At 45.9% G+C, this 14986-nt stretch overlaps 1 protein-coding gene across 5 annotated transcripts in view; it reads right to left on the bottom strand.

Moving 5' to 3' along the window:
* The window catches only part of Hs6st2 (heparan sulfate 6-O-sulfotransferase 2), a 295764-nt gene extending 291044 nt beyond the window's left edge, over positions 1-4720 (bottom strand). Inside the window, exons 1-2 of one of the 5 annotated variants that reach the window (XM_087599435.1) lie at positions 4203-4720; positions 2889-3407 (exon numbers count right to left, since the gene is read on the bottom strand). In XM_087599435.1, coding sequence (XP_087455561.1) covers positions 2889-3407; positions 4203-4630 — 947 coding nt within the window. In that variant the 5' untranslated portion in view covers positions 4631-4720. Of the gene's footprint in view, positions 1-2888; positions 3408-3525; positions 3707-4202 lie in introns of those variants that run through there. The other 4 variants (XM_087599436.1, XM_087599437.1, XM_087599438.1 and 1 more) reach the window with 4 other exon arrangements.
* Positions 4721-14986: the final 10266 nt, after the last annotated feature.

A 14986-nucleotide genomic window follows, 5' to 3' on the forward strand; every position in this document is an offset into this window, starting at 1 on the left:
GGTGACTACTTCCAGCATTCACCAATCTAGTCTCATCCTGTTTAGCTTTACAGAGATTTACAACATAAAAAGAAGCCTAAGAGCAGTCTGGCCCCAAGACCTACTCCGGCTGAGAATAAAGCTTCCTTCCTACAGAAATCCATTCTTCTTGGATGAGGGTGGCAATGGTGGCCCAGCCATTCCCCTAAAGCTCCAAGTGTAAAATGGCTGATAACAGTAATAATGGAGGTGAGAGCCATCCCCATTAACATTTATTATCACTAGTAGAAAATACCTCAATATGCTTGGGTAAAACTATTCATCAAGGTAGAGTCAACACAGCAAAGTGGGGTCAGACAGAAATGGACTCAGATTTCTGCTGTGTCACTAAAGACCTCAATGACCTTGCAAAAGTCATTTCAGCCTCTTTACATGCCATTGTTTTCTGATAAAAGGGGATATTCTTGTCCTGTCTGCCTTTCTCCAAAAGACTCCCAGCGAAAAAAAACAGGACAATATGAAAACTCATTACGAAATAGAATGTTCTCTCCACACAGGCTGCTCTACTAGGGAGTTTTAAGAGATTTATTCTGTAATCCTGAGACCAGGATGTCTAGGAATCAGGAGATGTGCAGTTGCCTCGACTACTAAATTTTCATCTCCCATGCGCAGCCATACATGATGTGTACACATCATCAGCCGTTGTTCATCCTGCAAGCAGGGATCTCTCACTACCCTGGAAAAGTCTGGATCCCTCAGGCTATCACTGAATAATTCTGGAGATAGGCAGACAGGAGTGAAATAATAAAGGTCCCTTGAGGTAATATTGTATTTCTCTAGGAAATTTTATTTCATTTTCATAAATACCATACAATCAAGTGACTTTTCCAAACGTGGTTCTTCTTTGATTAGACTAGATGGCACTGTGGTACCACCCTTTTAATGCCCAAGAAAATTATATTGCATTACAAAAAAATTTTGCTTCAACTGGGGACAACTCAAGAGGTTTCAACGAGTCCTGGTTATCCTATAGATTACATCTGAAGTTACCTGCCAAAGGACAATGACTACTAAACAGACAATTTAGACCACATTAATAGTACATTTACAGACATCACACCCTGACCTACATGTTCAAAGAAAAAGGTATAGGCACACGTCATACACAATGCTAGACATAACTATGGCTTCCATGAGAGTTAAGGCATCTCTTTTAATCCCCACCACCACTGCCCCCCACTCTTGTAGGTGTGGAAGTCTACTTTTGCCCTTAACATTGGTTTTGATCACTATTCCTCAGAAAACCTACAAGCTAGCTAGCATAAGAGATCCTGTGGCCAAGGATCTCCTGGGATAGGAAAACGAATCCATTAGTGTAAAAAGGAAATAAAAGTTCAAAGGATTCAGTAGGGACTCTGGCCTTTGAGAAAAGCCACTGTTTACTGGTGTTGTGACCAGAAAACCAGGGGCTCCCTTTGTGAAAGCTAGAAAGAAGCAACATGCCCACAGTTCATCCTTAACAGTTACCTGCAAAACATCACTTTAGCCAGGAAACTGGGTGAGCATAGGCTGTGCAAGGCAGGAGGGCTCCATGTGAAAAGAAGCAGCCTTGGGGGCAACAGCACAATGAGAGCCCAAGAAGTCACCAAAATGGGCAGAGAGAGAGAGAGAGAGAGAGAGAGAGAGAGAGAGAGAGAGAGAGACTATGACGATTGCCCACCAGAAGACCCCAATTTCACTCCCAGCAACTAAACTCATTCAGACTCCCTGCCCAGGCCCTGATTTGTTTTCAAGAGCTCTGCAAAACAATAGCTCTGGCTGGATTGATTTCACTCCAAACCAACTCCTTTTGTCCACTTCGCAGCATCCCATGACCTCCAGGAACTGGCCATAGCAGCTAAAGGGAAGAAAATGCCTTGGTGGCTACAGATTATCCACAAATCAGCTTTTTCTATGTCATTCGTTCGCTGTTGGCAAGAACCTGAGCTGACCATGGGTGCTGAGGCTCTAGGATTTCTGAGCCTCAAAAAAAGCTCCTAGCACTTCTATGGCTCCTGAACCCTATACAGGGTCCAGAGCAACTTTCCAGCTAGTCATCGAGCAGGCAGGGTGCCCCCTTATATTCAAAAAGCATGGTGGACACTTCGAGTGTGGGCAGCAGTGAGGGGCACAAGATGAGAACCAGGAGCTCTCCCTGAGGGTCCCTCCCTAAACAGTGGCACAATGACATCCACTCTCCAGAGAAAAGTAGGGCCTGGGGATGGGGAGGTGATAGAAGTCAGGGAAAGAAGAGAAAGATGAGAAAGAAAGAGAAGAAACGAGAAGAAACGTGGAAAGGGGAACCAGGAAACGTAGAAAGAGAAAGACCAGGAAAAGGAAGGAAGGAGTAACCAACAGCAGACAAGATGGGCAGAGAATTTTCCACTAGAGAAAGGCAGAAACTAAAAAGAGGGGAGGGGAAGCAGGAGCGGGAAGTAGGGAAGGAAAACAAGCCCAAGGCTTTGAGACTGGGTGCAGAGGAGAGGAGAGGCTAAGGAGGATGGACCGAGAGACTCTGCATGCGGATAATGATTCTTTAGGACTTTCTAGTGCTCAGAATGTAGTGTTCAGTCTTGGCTGCTGCTGGGGGACTTTCCGGGCAGCCAGGCCGCTTGCCCCACATTCAACCAGGAAGCAGGCTAACCCTTCTGATGGGCAGACGGGCTGTCCTGGGCTGATGACCAAATGCTTCCTGACAGAACTACCAGGACAGGCTCCAGAGTAGCTACTGTCTACCCAGCAGGGATGCAACCCTCAGGGCGCCAAGGTATACACAGGGTCCAGAGCAACTGCAAATACAACCTTTCCAGCCTCTGGTTCACCGAGGCCCAGGTCAGTGACCGCGCCTAAGGGATTTCACTGAGACTCACCTGGAAGGTCTCAGCCTGGCGTCGCGCTTGCCATCCACCACTGCGGGCACGCAGCTGGTGAGCTCCGTCCAGTCGGCATGCAGCCCGCAGCTCCAGCCGGTGGAGAACCTGGAGAAGAGCCAGGTCTCCCTCTTACCCGGCCGGTGGCAAGTGCATTTCTTCTGCCCCACGCGGCACTCACATGGCTGCTCCAGCTGGATGTTGCGCACCAGGTGACGGCCGAAAGTGGTGCCCCCAGTCTTCTGGATGTGCAGGAACACGATCAGGTCATCGCCCTTGATGTCGAAGTCTACCTTGCGCAGGAGATCGCCACGGCTGAAATTGTAGCGGGGTACAAACCTGGCGGAACTCTCATCCTCCGAGCGGTACGGATCCGGCACCGGGGAGCTGAACGCCTGCAGGCGGAGGAGCTGGCATTCTGTGCCGGGGCACACGTATTGGAGGACGATCACGGCAAATAGGAAGAGCATCACCAAAGCCAGCAGCAGCTTGTTAGATTTCTCATCCATGTTCCCGACGCTGGGGGAAACCCAAGCTCGTTACGTCAATCCCGCAGCACGGCCCGTGCTCGCCTCGCTCCCGCACCGCCCCCTCCCCGTGGCGCCACCGTTGCGCCCCTTTCCCCTCCCGTCCGTACCGAGTACTCCACCTCGGCGGCAGCGGCGCCCTTCCCCGCTTCCTTCCTTCCCGGCAGGCTCAGCGCTGTGGCTTCTGCCGCACACCCCCCCTCACCCCTACTCCATCCCGCTGGCCGTTGGCCCCCTCCCCCGCGGAAAACCCAGATCCACTCCGCGGCGTCTCGTTCCCCGCAGGATCCCTCCAGTCCTGGTCTCTCTACTCCCTAACTCACGCCACACGTCTCGGGCTCTGGGTGCTTCCCGCTCTCCTCTCTCCAGCTCCTATCCCCATCCCGTTGGCCCGCGGGACTCTCTGGGGCCCCGGACCCCAGTTCCCTCAGTGTGCGCGAGCTGCAGACCCTAAACGCGGGCTCCCTTGGCGCGTGTCCTGCTGCCCACCAGGTGGCCTCTAGAAGTGAGCTGGGGCTTCGGGGTTCCCCTGGGAGAGAAGGAAGGAGCCCGCGGGCTGCCTGACTTTGCAAGCAGAGGCAGCGCAGCCCTTTCCCGCGGAACAGCGGGGAAGGAGCTGCACCGCGGTCAGTTGCGCGCTCAACCGGTCCGGAGTCCCCCAGCCCAGCCACCGCCGGCACCCTGGAACTTTGAGCCTTGCCCTCAGCTCCCAGCTGCCTTCCCTCCTCCCGCCGCCCGGGCTCACCCTGGACCCGGAGCGAGAGCCCCACTTTTGCCCACCACGTACCTGGCCAAGGGACCGAAAATCTTGGAGAAGATCGCACTGAGCACGTGCTTGAGCGAGTGGCCCACAGCTGCCAGGCCCCGAGTGAGCAGGGCCCGGCAGAGGGAGCCCAGGTCCCAGCGTCGCCTGAGGTCGTGCATCCGCCTGCGGCGGCCTCGAGGCAGCAGCGCGAAGAGCGGGGCGCGCAAGGCTCCCGCCAAGGAAGAAAATGTCTTTGGGGGCTTGTCCTGGAGCGGCGGGGAGTTGAATCCGAGAGACACACCCCTAGGAGGGCCGGCACGGACTGAGGCGGCGACAGACCCGGGCCGGCTTGCTGCCAATTCGGCCTCTACTCTGGAATGCCGGCGGGGACAGGTGGTGCGGGCGGGCGCTCCTTGCTCCGGTTGCAGTGGCGGCCCAAGCGCCCGGGCTGCAAATGCAGGCAGTGCCATTCCCCCCTTCAGGCAACTCAGGGTACTAAGGATCAGGAGCGAGCTTGAATTTATATAATAATGCCTCGCGCCCAAGAGCCCCAGCCACTTCACAAGCAAAAGACCTGGGTTTTCTCCTGTGTTGGAGAACGGAGGTCACTCCAGAGAGCGCATCACTCCACTTTGGCTCATAATTTCAGCCTCCCTTAAAATAGCAAAGGCGCAAATTGGACCTTTTCCCTCTCTCTTTGCCAATTTCCATTCTGCAACGGAAGAGGGGGTATTTTCTGAAAAGGTAAGTCAGCACGGCAATAAAGCATGACTACCAAACCTTACGTGGGGGATTTTTGAGCATTTTCAAAGCACTCTCGCTCTAATTCCTCTCCCCTTGTGAATCTCATGCACCAAGCCCACCGCCCTCAGAAAGATTTCGCTCACTGCCTTTTATTGAATGAATGGATGTATAAGTACACACCACATCAGAGTCAGACCATCTTACTCAAGGTGTTGAAGCAGATGAAGAAACCGAAGCCCAGAGAGAATTAGATAGGCAGCCAAGGTCACACAGCACAGAACCAGGATTTATTCTCAGAAACCCAAGCATGACCCAACCTTTATTTTTTTCATAATTAGAACATGTCTCTAAAAAAATATGCATGGGTTTTTCTCAAGCCCAGCTGTCCGAACGCTTTTTTCTGGGTAACCAAGGACGCAGAGGTTTAAGACTAGCTATTCCTTAGAACAAGGCCCCTGGCAAGTTGGGACTCTGACATTTCCTAGTTAATGAATGGGGGAGTGTGCAGTGCATGAAGACACTGGAGTTTTCATTACTCAACATGCACTCCCAGCCCAAGGGATGCAAAAGAGGTGTGGGTCAGCAGCAGTGTTTCAAAGTAGTACCACTGGTGGGGGGGGGGGCGCCGGAAGAGGATGCTGTAAGCCGAGTGCTAGTGTAGGGTTGTTTCTCTCCAGAACATTATCTCCCTTGCACCATGGAGCAGCAGGTAAAGCCTGATTCAGGAGTCCTTGGAATTATTTCACTTGCATTCAGAAACCATGGCATAACTTGCACTTCCTGAGGCTCAGTTTCCTTTTCTGTCTCCTAAGACTCATAATGATGCCTCCATTTTACCCAACTAGGTTAGTGTGAGGATAAAATAGAGAACCCTTCAGGCCACTCAAAATAGTAGGTGTTGTTTACCTGCAATGCTTACCTAGGTGTGCCAAATGAGCGTGAGGCTAGTTGAAGAAGGGTCCTTGTCAGGCCACTTTATAACTGGCACCTTGCCCTTCTACTCAGAACCCCCAGTCCAGACTGTACTTACCCATGCCCCAGGGAACCTACCGGGACATTAAAGGATTCTTTGTCTAGCTTCTGCAGGTGTCAATAATAGTGTATCTCTTGGAAATACTCCATGGCATCCTGCACCTCTGGCCCTAATTTATAGAAGCAAAGTTGTACAAAGGAACTGGAAACTGCAATACACATGATAGATCTCAGCCCCTGGGTCTGCTAGTCTGAGGACTAGGCCCTACTCCCCGCTGGGGGCAGGTAAGGATGTAAGCCCTGAAGCTACAGGGATTATCATTTCCATGGCCACCCACACAGTAGCCTCTTTGGCTGACACAGTAGGTGGCTATCCTTCTCAGGATACCATTTAGAGGGTCCCTCTTGTCATTATATCACCATTGTAATGGCATTCAGTGGATCCTTAAGAAAATACTTTCTGAAACGGGTGGTTCACACATTCAAGCCCCCAGCTACTAATTACAGAATTTCTATTTAAGAAGGATTAATAGGATTGGAATATGGGAAAGGAAATTACCTTCGGTTGAGGGTAGAAGAAGGTAGTGGGCAGAACCAGGGAAAACCAGGATTTTTCCCAAACTAAAAAAGAAGCCTGTGCAGAGATGTAAACACACACACACACACACACACAACTAAATAATAAAATACTTAATAGTAAAAAATAAAATCTAAAAATGAGATATGTTTTATGTAGCCCTAGAAGGCTTAGAACTTGTTATGTAGACCAGACTGACTTAAAGAAATCCTCCAACTTCTGCCTGTTGAATGCTGGGATTAAAGGCTTGAGTCCCTGCACCTAGCTCATAATGTTTGACGCAAATTTATCATTTTTTTCTTGGACCACATTCATAACTATTCTCAGCAGGCTGCCTGCAGACTGCAGACTGCAGGTTGGACACACAAGAAAGGTATTGAGATGGGAGACGAAGCACAAAAGAGCAGGCTGAATTTTAAGGTCTTTGGTTTTCCATCTCCGTGGAGGAACGTTAGTTATATTAGGTATAAATATGTAGGTTTCAGTACTCGGAAAGTAAGGAGGACACTGCAATTTGTGCAGAGCCTCTGGTTAATTCCAAAATGTGGTGAGGTTTTCAGTATTTTTGACAGAACTGTCCTTCAGTGGTTTTCAATAAAAGGTTGATGATTCAGAGAGTGCAAAGGTCAGCCTGGCTTGTATAGTAAGTAAGTGGGGTGTGAGAAGCCCTGCGTCTGGGTGCTAGAGACTGAGAGGACCACAGGCGGCTCTGGCAAGAGTCCTTTGTTAGAAGCATGAATCTGAATCCGGAGGGCACCCACTGAAATGTCCAGGTTCTTTTGTCACAGAACAAAGAAGTGAAGTAGGGACGCGTGGATTGTGATAGAAATAGTTACAGCCCATTAAGAAAGACAATGGAGCTCTTGAGAATGGGAGTGGACTAGAGACTGGGTGAGATCCCAGGCTCAAAAATCCCAAGTCTCCCCACACCACAATGATCCTTTCTAGGTCACTGTCCCTTTCTCCCACATTTGCAGATAGCTTGCATTTCCCAGGGATGCTCTGCTTGGTTACAGACAGCCCAGGTGGGGAGAGGTTAGGGTTCTTCAGCCACCTGACTTCTTTCATATGTTAATCTTGATGCCTCTTTCTCTCTGCCCTACTTTCCTAGCACCTCTTGACTAGGATGCTAAGAACACCTAGTAAGCCAGGGAAACCACTTCCTGGCTGGCTTCTTTTGTCCCTTTTGTGTAAGACAGCAAGGTTAATGAGATTCAAAGAGCACTTTTTGATCTGATAATGCCAAGTCCAAGGTTACTTGTCTGCTTCAAGAGCCAAAATGCCACAGGCAGTGGGAGAAAGTTGGATTCCTGGTCCTCAAAATGAAATTCTATAGCATTCTGTGGCGTTAGCAACATAGATCTCAGCAGCTACATTTGTTGTGGGCCTATAATACACACTAGCAACAGCAGGATCCCTTGTTCAAATTAGAATAGAAATAGTGGAAACAATATTAGAGAGAGTGTGTCACGTTTACTATAAAGCATAAAACAGTGTGCTTTACCCTCATCCTGAGTATTCACTTCAACCCCGTTTTACCAGCCGCCTATAATTTTTGGAAAATGCTCATAGTCTCAATAATAGGCAATTTTTGTCACAAAGATTGAAGGCATGCAAATGGTAGTGCCAATTCATTCTGTATTTATGTGTCTCTTCAAACTGAAGGAACAGCAGTACTTAATGAAACGCTCTTCTGGAGTTCAAGCTTTAATATTATAAACATGTTGGGTGTGTTATACATAGCCCTCTCTACAGTCCTGATTCCCCTCACAAGACACAGAGCTTTGATTTCTGGTCTGACACGGGGCTCAAGAAATTAATAAAGGAGCAAAATGCTGGGGCATTGTGCATACTAAAGGAGTGAGTGCTGCAAAAGTAAAATAAGCACCGGATGGGGTTCAGTGTGAGCATGCAGTCTGATGATTGAAGAAGAAGCTCTTCAGGGGCAGGGCACTTTCTCCTTGCTGCAAATGAATGGAAGTAAGTTTATGCTGGGCTTCTAAACCAATAGCTTGCTAACCTGCAGCAACCATGGCCTCAGCATCTAGGAAGTCAGCTCACGTCTCTGTATTCCAGTCTCTGTACACAAAATAGTGAGATGGTTTATGAGTACAGTAAAAATGAGTGCAATCTCAAGTGAGCCTTCTTAAAGACGCTAGATATAGCCAAGCTCTGGAGAGCACATTGCTTTGGAGTTCAACTGGAGCGCTCTGAGCACTCTCAGAGCTTTGGTTTTCTCATCTGTAAAAACAAGGCTCATAGCTACCTCACAGGGCTCCTCACAGGAGGTGACTAATCTACTGAGAACGTTTTGGGTTCCTGGAAAAGCAGACTTTTCTCTACCAGTTTTGACTCTGACTGTCTTTGATCTGATATCTTTGTTTTTCTAATACTAACATACGGATAATGGAAAGTTGGAATGGCCCTAAGCAGAGTCAAAGTGGCTTTGTCCTCACAGTGTTTATCTCTAGTATTGTCTTGCCTTCCTTTTGCACCTCTCTATCTCACTCTCTGTTAAATGTCCCTTGGTGGATCAGTCACTCATGCCAACTTCCAAAAGGCATCAGCAAACCAGGAAGAAGGAAGAGTATTATGCTTAAACTTAACGAATGCTCCCTCTGGCAGGATACTATCAAAGCCCGTAGGAGAGAGACTTGTGGAGCTGGGTGGAGAACAGACAAAAGTTGTATGTAAGTGAAGGGGAGTGCTGGGTGCTGATAAGGCCAGCCTCCTCCAAACTCTTGACACTAGTTTTCAGCTCTGCTCATTTCAAAAGGTAATAGCTGATATAGCCAGAGGGGTTTCAATTTGATTAGCTGGTCACACCACAGCAGTTAGGATTGAAAAACAAAGTCAGGTTTGCATTCAGTCTACATGAGCCAGAACTGAGCAAACCCACTCGTCAGTTAATCCCTGGACTGGCTACCTCACAGTCATGTGGTAGGTAGTACCTGCTAGAGGCCAAAAAGATTGCACTGGCTCACCGAATGACCACGAGTGAGTCCCCTAATATCTCTGGGATTCAGTTGTTCCCCTTGATAAAACAATAAGGTGGCACTAGATCTAGAGGAATTCTCTGTGTGTGTGTGGCCTATGGGTTTGTGTGTGTGTGTGTGTGTGTGTGTGCACGCATGTGTGTTTGTGTGCACGCATGTGTGTGTGCATGTGTGCATGTGTGTGTATGTGTGCATGTATGCATGTGTGTATGTGTGCATGTGTGCATGTGTGTGTATGTGTGCATGTGTGTGTGTGTGTGTGTGTATGTGTGTGTGCGCGCGCTCGCTCGCGCTCACGCGGGCACATGTGCTAACTAATTAGAAGCGCTGGGAAAGGACAAAGCCTTTCTGTCTATACCTTTCTGGACATTACCAAAGATGAGCAAGCAACCCTCTAGCAAGGAACTGAGCCAAAAGAAAGTAGAACGAGGGGCCTGAGGGAGGTAGCTCTATGTTTAAGAACATTTACTGCTCTTGGAGAGGATCTGGGTGCAGCTTCCAACACTCACCCTGCAGCTCACAACAGTCTGTAACTCTAGTTCCAGGGGATCGGACGACTTCTTCCGGCCGCTAAAGGCACTGCATACGCAAGGTGTGCATACACACATGCTACCAAAACATGCACACACACACACAAAAATAAAATAAATCTTAGGATTTTTTTAAGCAGAACAATGAGCCGGAGAGATGGCTCAGTGGTTTAAAGCAATTGTTCCTGCAGAGAACCCAGATTCAACTCCCAGCATCATGGGATTCACTACTGCCTGTAACTCCAGTTCCAGGATATCTGGCACCCTTTTGTGATCTCTGTGGTCACTGTACACACATGGTTCATGTGCATTCAAGCAAGTCAAGCACTCGTAAGATAATTAATAACAATAAATATTTTTACAGCAGAACCGAAATGTAAATGAGGAGTAAAGGTCTCGGATGGGTGGTGGTGACACAGGCCTTTAATCCAGCACTCAGGAAAAAGAGGCAGGCAGATTTCTGAATTCAAGGCTAGCCTGGTCTACAGATCAAGTTCCAGAACAGTCAGGGCTACACAGAGAAACCCAAACAAAATTTTGTCAGGACACATAAATAAATAAAAACCTGAAAATGAACTGTTGGAGTTCTACCGACTGGTGTGGTAAAATCAAACTTGAAAGACTGTGGGAAAGTAGGGTTGAGAACAGACCTCCAGCTGACAAAGAACTGATAAGAAAAGCCACAATGGCCTTGCCTGGCCCAGAGTCTCACATTCTGGGGTCTCAACAAGACAGGAATTCCTTTGCTTTTCACCCATCACTGACTATTATTATTTCGGATAATAAAATAAAAAGGCTAATAATATAAATGTATATATTAAACATCATAATGAGGACTATCGAGACTTGCAGCAGGTTAAGGCACTGGCTGCCAAACCTGACAGCCTGAGTTTGAACTCCAGGACTCACACAGTGGAAGGAGAAATCTGACTCCTGCAAGTTGTCCTCAAATATTTTCATGTTCCCTTTAGCACACATGTACTACTCCCCTTATAGTAAATAAATGTAAAAAAAATTTGTCTCAATGCCATAATAAAACCCATTGTTTTGTACTTAAAAATAAATGAAAATAAATTTTAAAATTATATCACCGGTCAAAATGGCTTAGAACATAAGCCTAAAGGCCCAAGTTACACACAGGAAAATGATCTTTAACAACTGAATGAGCTAGGGAGGGAATGTCTTAAAAGCATAAGTCAGGAAAAAAAAAAGAAAATTTGGAACCTATGCGTGTTACAGACTAAATGAAAATTAATATTAACAAGATAGAGCCAGACCAGAGCCTTCTAAAGCCATGCACTGGATTTTATTGAAAAGCCTGGAAAGAGACTTACTTGTTTTATCCATATTTTCAAAATTCACATTTCACTAAATAGCATTAAATTGCAGAGAACTGGAACATTAGCGCAGTAGGGAGAAGTGAGCTTAGTAAAAGGCACTTTGAGATTCATCTTCTACATTGAAGAATATTACATTAATGGGTATCATCTTATAGAAAATTTAGCTGAAAGAGAAGATGCTATCCAGATCTCCAATGAAAAGAGACAAAAATATGTCTGGAAGGGCCCAAAGAGGGACGAGAAATACAGTCAGGTGTGGATGAGGGAACGAATGGACATGTAGGCAAGTGTACTAGCCCCAGCGATCTGCAGGGATCCGTGATAGCATGCCCTCAGGATTAATACCAGAATGCTTAGCAAATGGTGCCAGCAGCTCCCGGACCTAATATCTCTTATTTATCAGACATAGTACTAAATACCATACTTGTACCTATGAAGATGTATCTCAGCATTCCTAGTGATCTAATAAGGACATTGGGGTTTGTTGTTCTTGTCGTTGTCATTGTTGTTGTTTTATAGCCATCCAACTAGAACTAACTAGTTCTTGCATCCAGAACTCTCAAATTGTATCACAGCCTGTAACTCTTGCCCTTATGATTGCCACCCCAATCCAGGATGTCTGAGTGTAAGCTGGAGTCTATGACATATGATTTTTTCCAAATATAAAACCCAGAACCTTAGATAATTCACACCTTAGGAGGAAGAGTTGCACAGAGGGATTGTGGTGAGGTTTGCGTGGGCATGTGGGCACATGGGCACAGGCTTGTATTTGCAGGAAGATAATTTAAAGGTAACGGAGAAAAAAGTGTTAAGTACTCTTGTAAATGCCTCATCCACTGTTCACTGCAGTGGACTCAATAACTGCACATTCTTTTTTAAAATCATTGTATTTGTTTACATTTCAAATGTTACCCCCCTTCCTGGTTTCCCCTCCATGAACCCTCCTCCCCTATGCCTTTAAGAGGGTGCTCCCCCACCCACCTACCCACTCCTGCCTCACCCCTTTAGCATCCCCCATCTCTGGAGCATCAACCCTCCGCAGAGCCAAGTGCCTCCCCTCCCAATACCAGATGAGGTCATTCTCTGCTACATATGTATCGGGAACCATGAACCAGCCCATGTATACTCTTTATTAGCATTCTTTCAAGCCTGAATTTTCACAGGAAGAAACAGAAATCGAGACACTGTTAAGTGGAACAAGGTAATACATACATAGCCTTGGAACATGGTACACATTATTGGACACTTATTTTGAGATGTGACATAAGCAAATTTTGTCTATGTAACTCAGTAATAACGTTCTGAATGTGTAGGACTTTTGTTTTAAAAATTCCTTGAAGTGCCTAATAACAATAATATTTGGACTAGATTGTCACTGTTTACCAGATACTTTCAAAGATAATGGCTGTACTTTTATAATCCGTCAAGGCAGCTGTTCCTGTCCTCATTACATAGATGAGGCAATTAGGTGTAAGAGGGCTCAAAGAATTTAGCCAGCGGCCATACCTTATATGGAGATACTACTGATAACTGCTTCTGTCCAACCACAGAGATCAGTATCAGGCAATGCTCTCAGAAGCTCAAGACAAGAGATGTTTTGCTTTTCATAGTCTCATACTCAATAGACAGGACACATTTTCAGAGAATTTACTGCCAATGCAAATTCATAAGGTCAATAGGAAAGAACCCTGAAGAGAAATAAAAGCTAGCAGGGAAGAGTGGCAAACTCTGGGAGAGCATCGTGAAGAACATGTGAGCTCACCTATATCCTTTGTGTCTCAGTTGCAGAAAGAGAAGAACTTCTGTTGATGCAAATTGGCTTTTGGTTCACTTGCTCAAGCTCCCTTACATCTAAGTGGTGTGTGTTGAGCATATTCTCCCTCATACCCCCCAATCATCCCTCCCACCTTCTATTAATAAATACCCTTAATCCTCTTAGACAGTTTCCCATTCACTTCCATGTTATATATATATATATATATATATATATATATATATATATATATATATATACATGGTTCCATATGACTATATAAAATCTACGAACTACAAGCGACAAACAGTGTGACAATTGTATTTCTGACTCTAACTTGATTCTCTTAATATGCTTATTTCAGCTGCATCCATTTTTCTGTAAATGGCATAATTTCATTCTTCTTTGTGGATATATATTTATATATATATACACATATATATATATGGTAAATTTTATTTATATGTACATTTATATAAAATACAATCCTGTTTGGATAGCTCGGCTCATTCTATAACTTAGCTATTGTGAATAGTCCTGCAAAAACATTGATATGCCAAGATCTCTGAGATATGTTGGAATCCTGGGAACTATGTTCATTGTCTTTCCTTGTATTTTTCAGCATATTATCAGCATTTGTTCATGACATTACACAAAAGGACCCCCACCTCTCTCCAGCTCCAAATCCACCCCTGAATCTGCTGAGGTGCCCTCAAACTTCTGACATCAGAACCTCCACACCATCGAGACCAAATAGCCGATCTTTTTAAAAGGCCAACGAAAGCTGCATTTTGAATAGGCAAGAGAGACTTCGATAGACATGGTTTTGATAAAATAAGAGATGTTTTGCGGGGCTGGGGATTTAGCTCAGTGGTAGAGCGCTTACCTAGGAAGCGCAAGGCCCTGGGTTCGGTCCCCAGCTCCGAAAAAAAAAAAAAGAAAAAAAAAAGAGATGTTTTGCATCTCACCCCAATCCTTTTCATGGTCCCCTCTCCTGGTTTCTGTTGTTACAGAGTCTTATGAAAGAGAGTCAGATAATGAGTTACCCAATGGAGAGCTTCTAGCTCTCTTGTCAAGGGCAAACCCTCAAGGCAGTGGAAAAGCTAGGATGCTTAGACTGTAGCAAGCTAATAACCGTAATTTGCCAGGGCACTTGCAAGTCCAACAAGCAGGTCAGACAATTTTCTCTGTTGACTGAAGTCTGGGAATATAGATAGATATGATTTATCATCCATATTAGAGGTTTATACCACAACATCAGATGCGAAATTATTTTCAAGTTGGATGTCAACAGAAAATCATTTCTATTCCACATAAATTTCATCAATCACTTGATCACCCACATCAAAGAGTTCATTCAATGATCAGCGAGATGTGTATCCTATAAAACTTATATAGACATCAGTTTATTTTCCCAGTAAATTTTGTGCTATATTACAAGTCTAGAAAAAGCAATCTAAGATAACAAAAACAAAAGCAACATGAGGGCAAAAGATTCAGGCTGAATTGCATCCATACTCTGAAACCGAGGACAAAGCAGAGCTCCCTCTTAGGAGTAATAGCAGACCATTTATTTAAAAGAATATCAGAACTCAAGTGTAACCAAAGAAATTAGGTGCTCCAAGGAAGTCTTTTCCCTGCCCTTCCTTTACAGAAGTACTGCTGGGCTGTTGTTGGTTAGTGCCGCAGTCCGCTCTTTAATCTTGGTAACCTGAGTGCTTTGGAAAGTGGACCCCAGGTCAGGTCTCTCACTAACTCCTGAGCATTTAATGAATTCCAAGTCAAGTCCAGGCTGGAGTCAGCTGCCTCCATTGTGAGTCTTTTGCAATTGGATGGATGGCTTGGCTCTTCTGTCTTAAGGATTGGAATCTCCTGAGCAGAGATTGGATTTCACTTTCCATGTCTACAGTGTTT

This window comes from Rattus norvegicus, chromosome X (assembly GCF_021556685.1).
Source record: "Rattus norvegicus strain SHRSP/BbbUtx chromosome X, alternate assembly SHRSP_T2T, whole genome shotgun sequence".
Classification (NCBI taxonomy): Eukaryota; Metazoa; Chordata; class Mammalia; order Rodentia; family Muridae; genus Rattus; species Rattus norvegicus.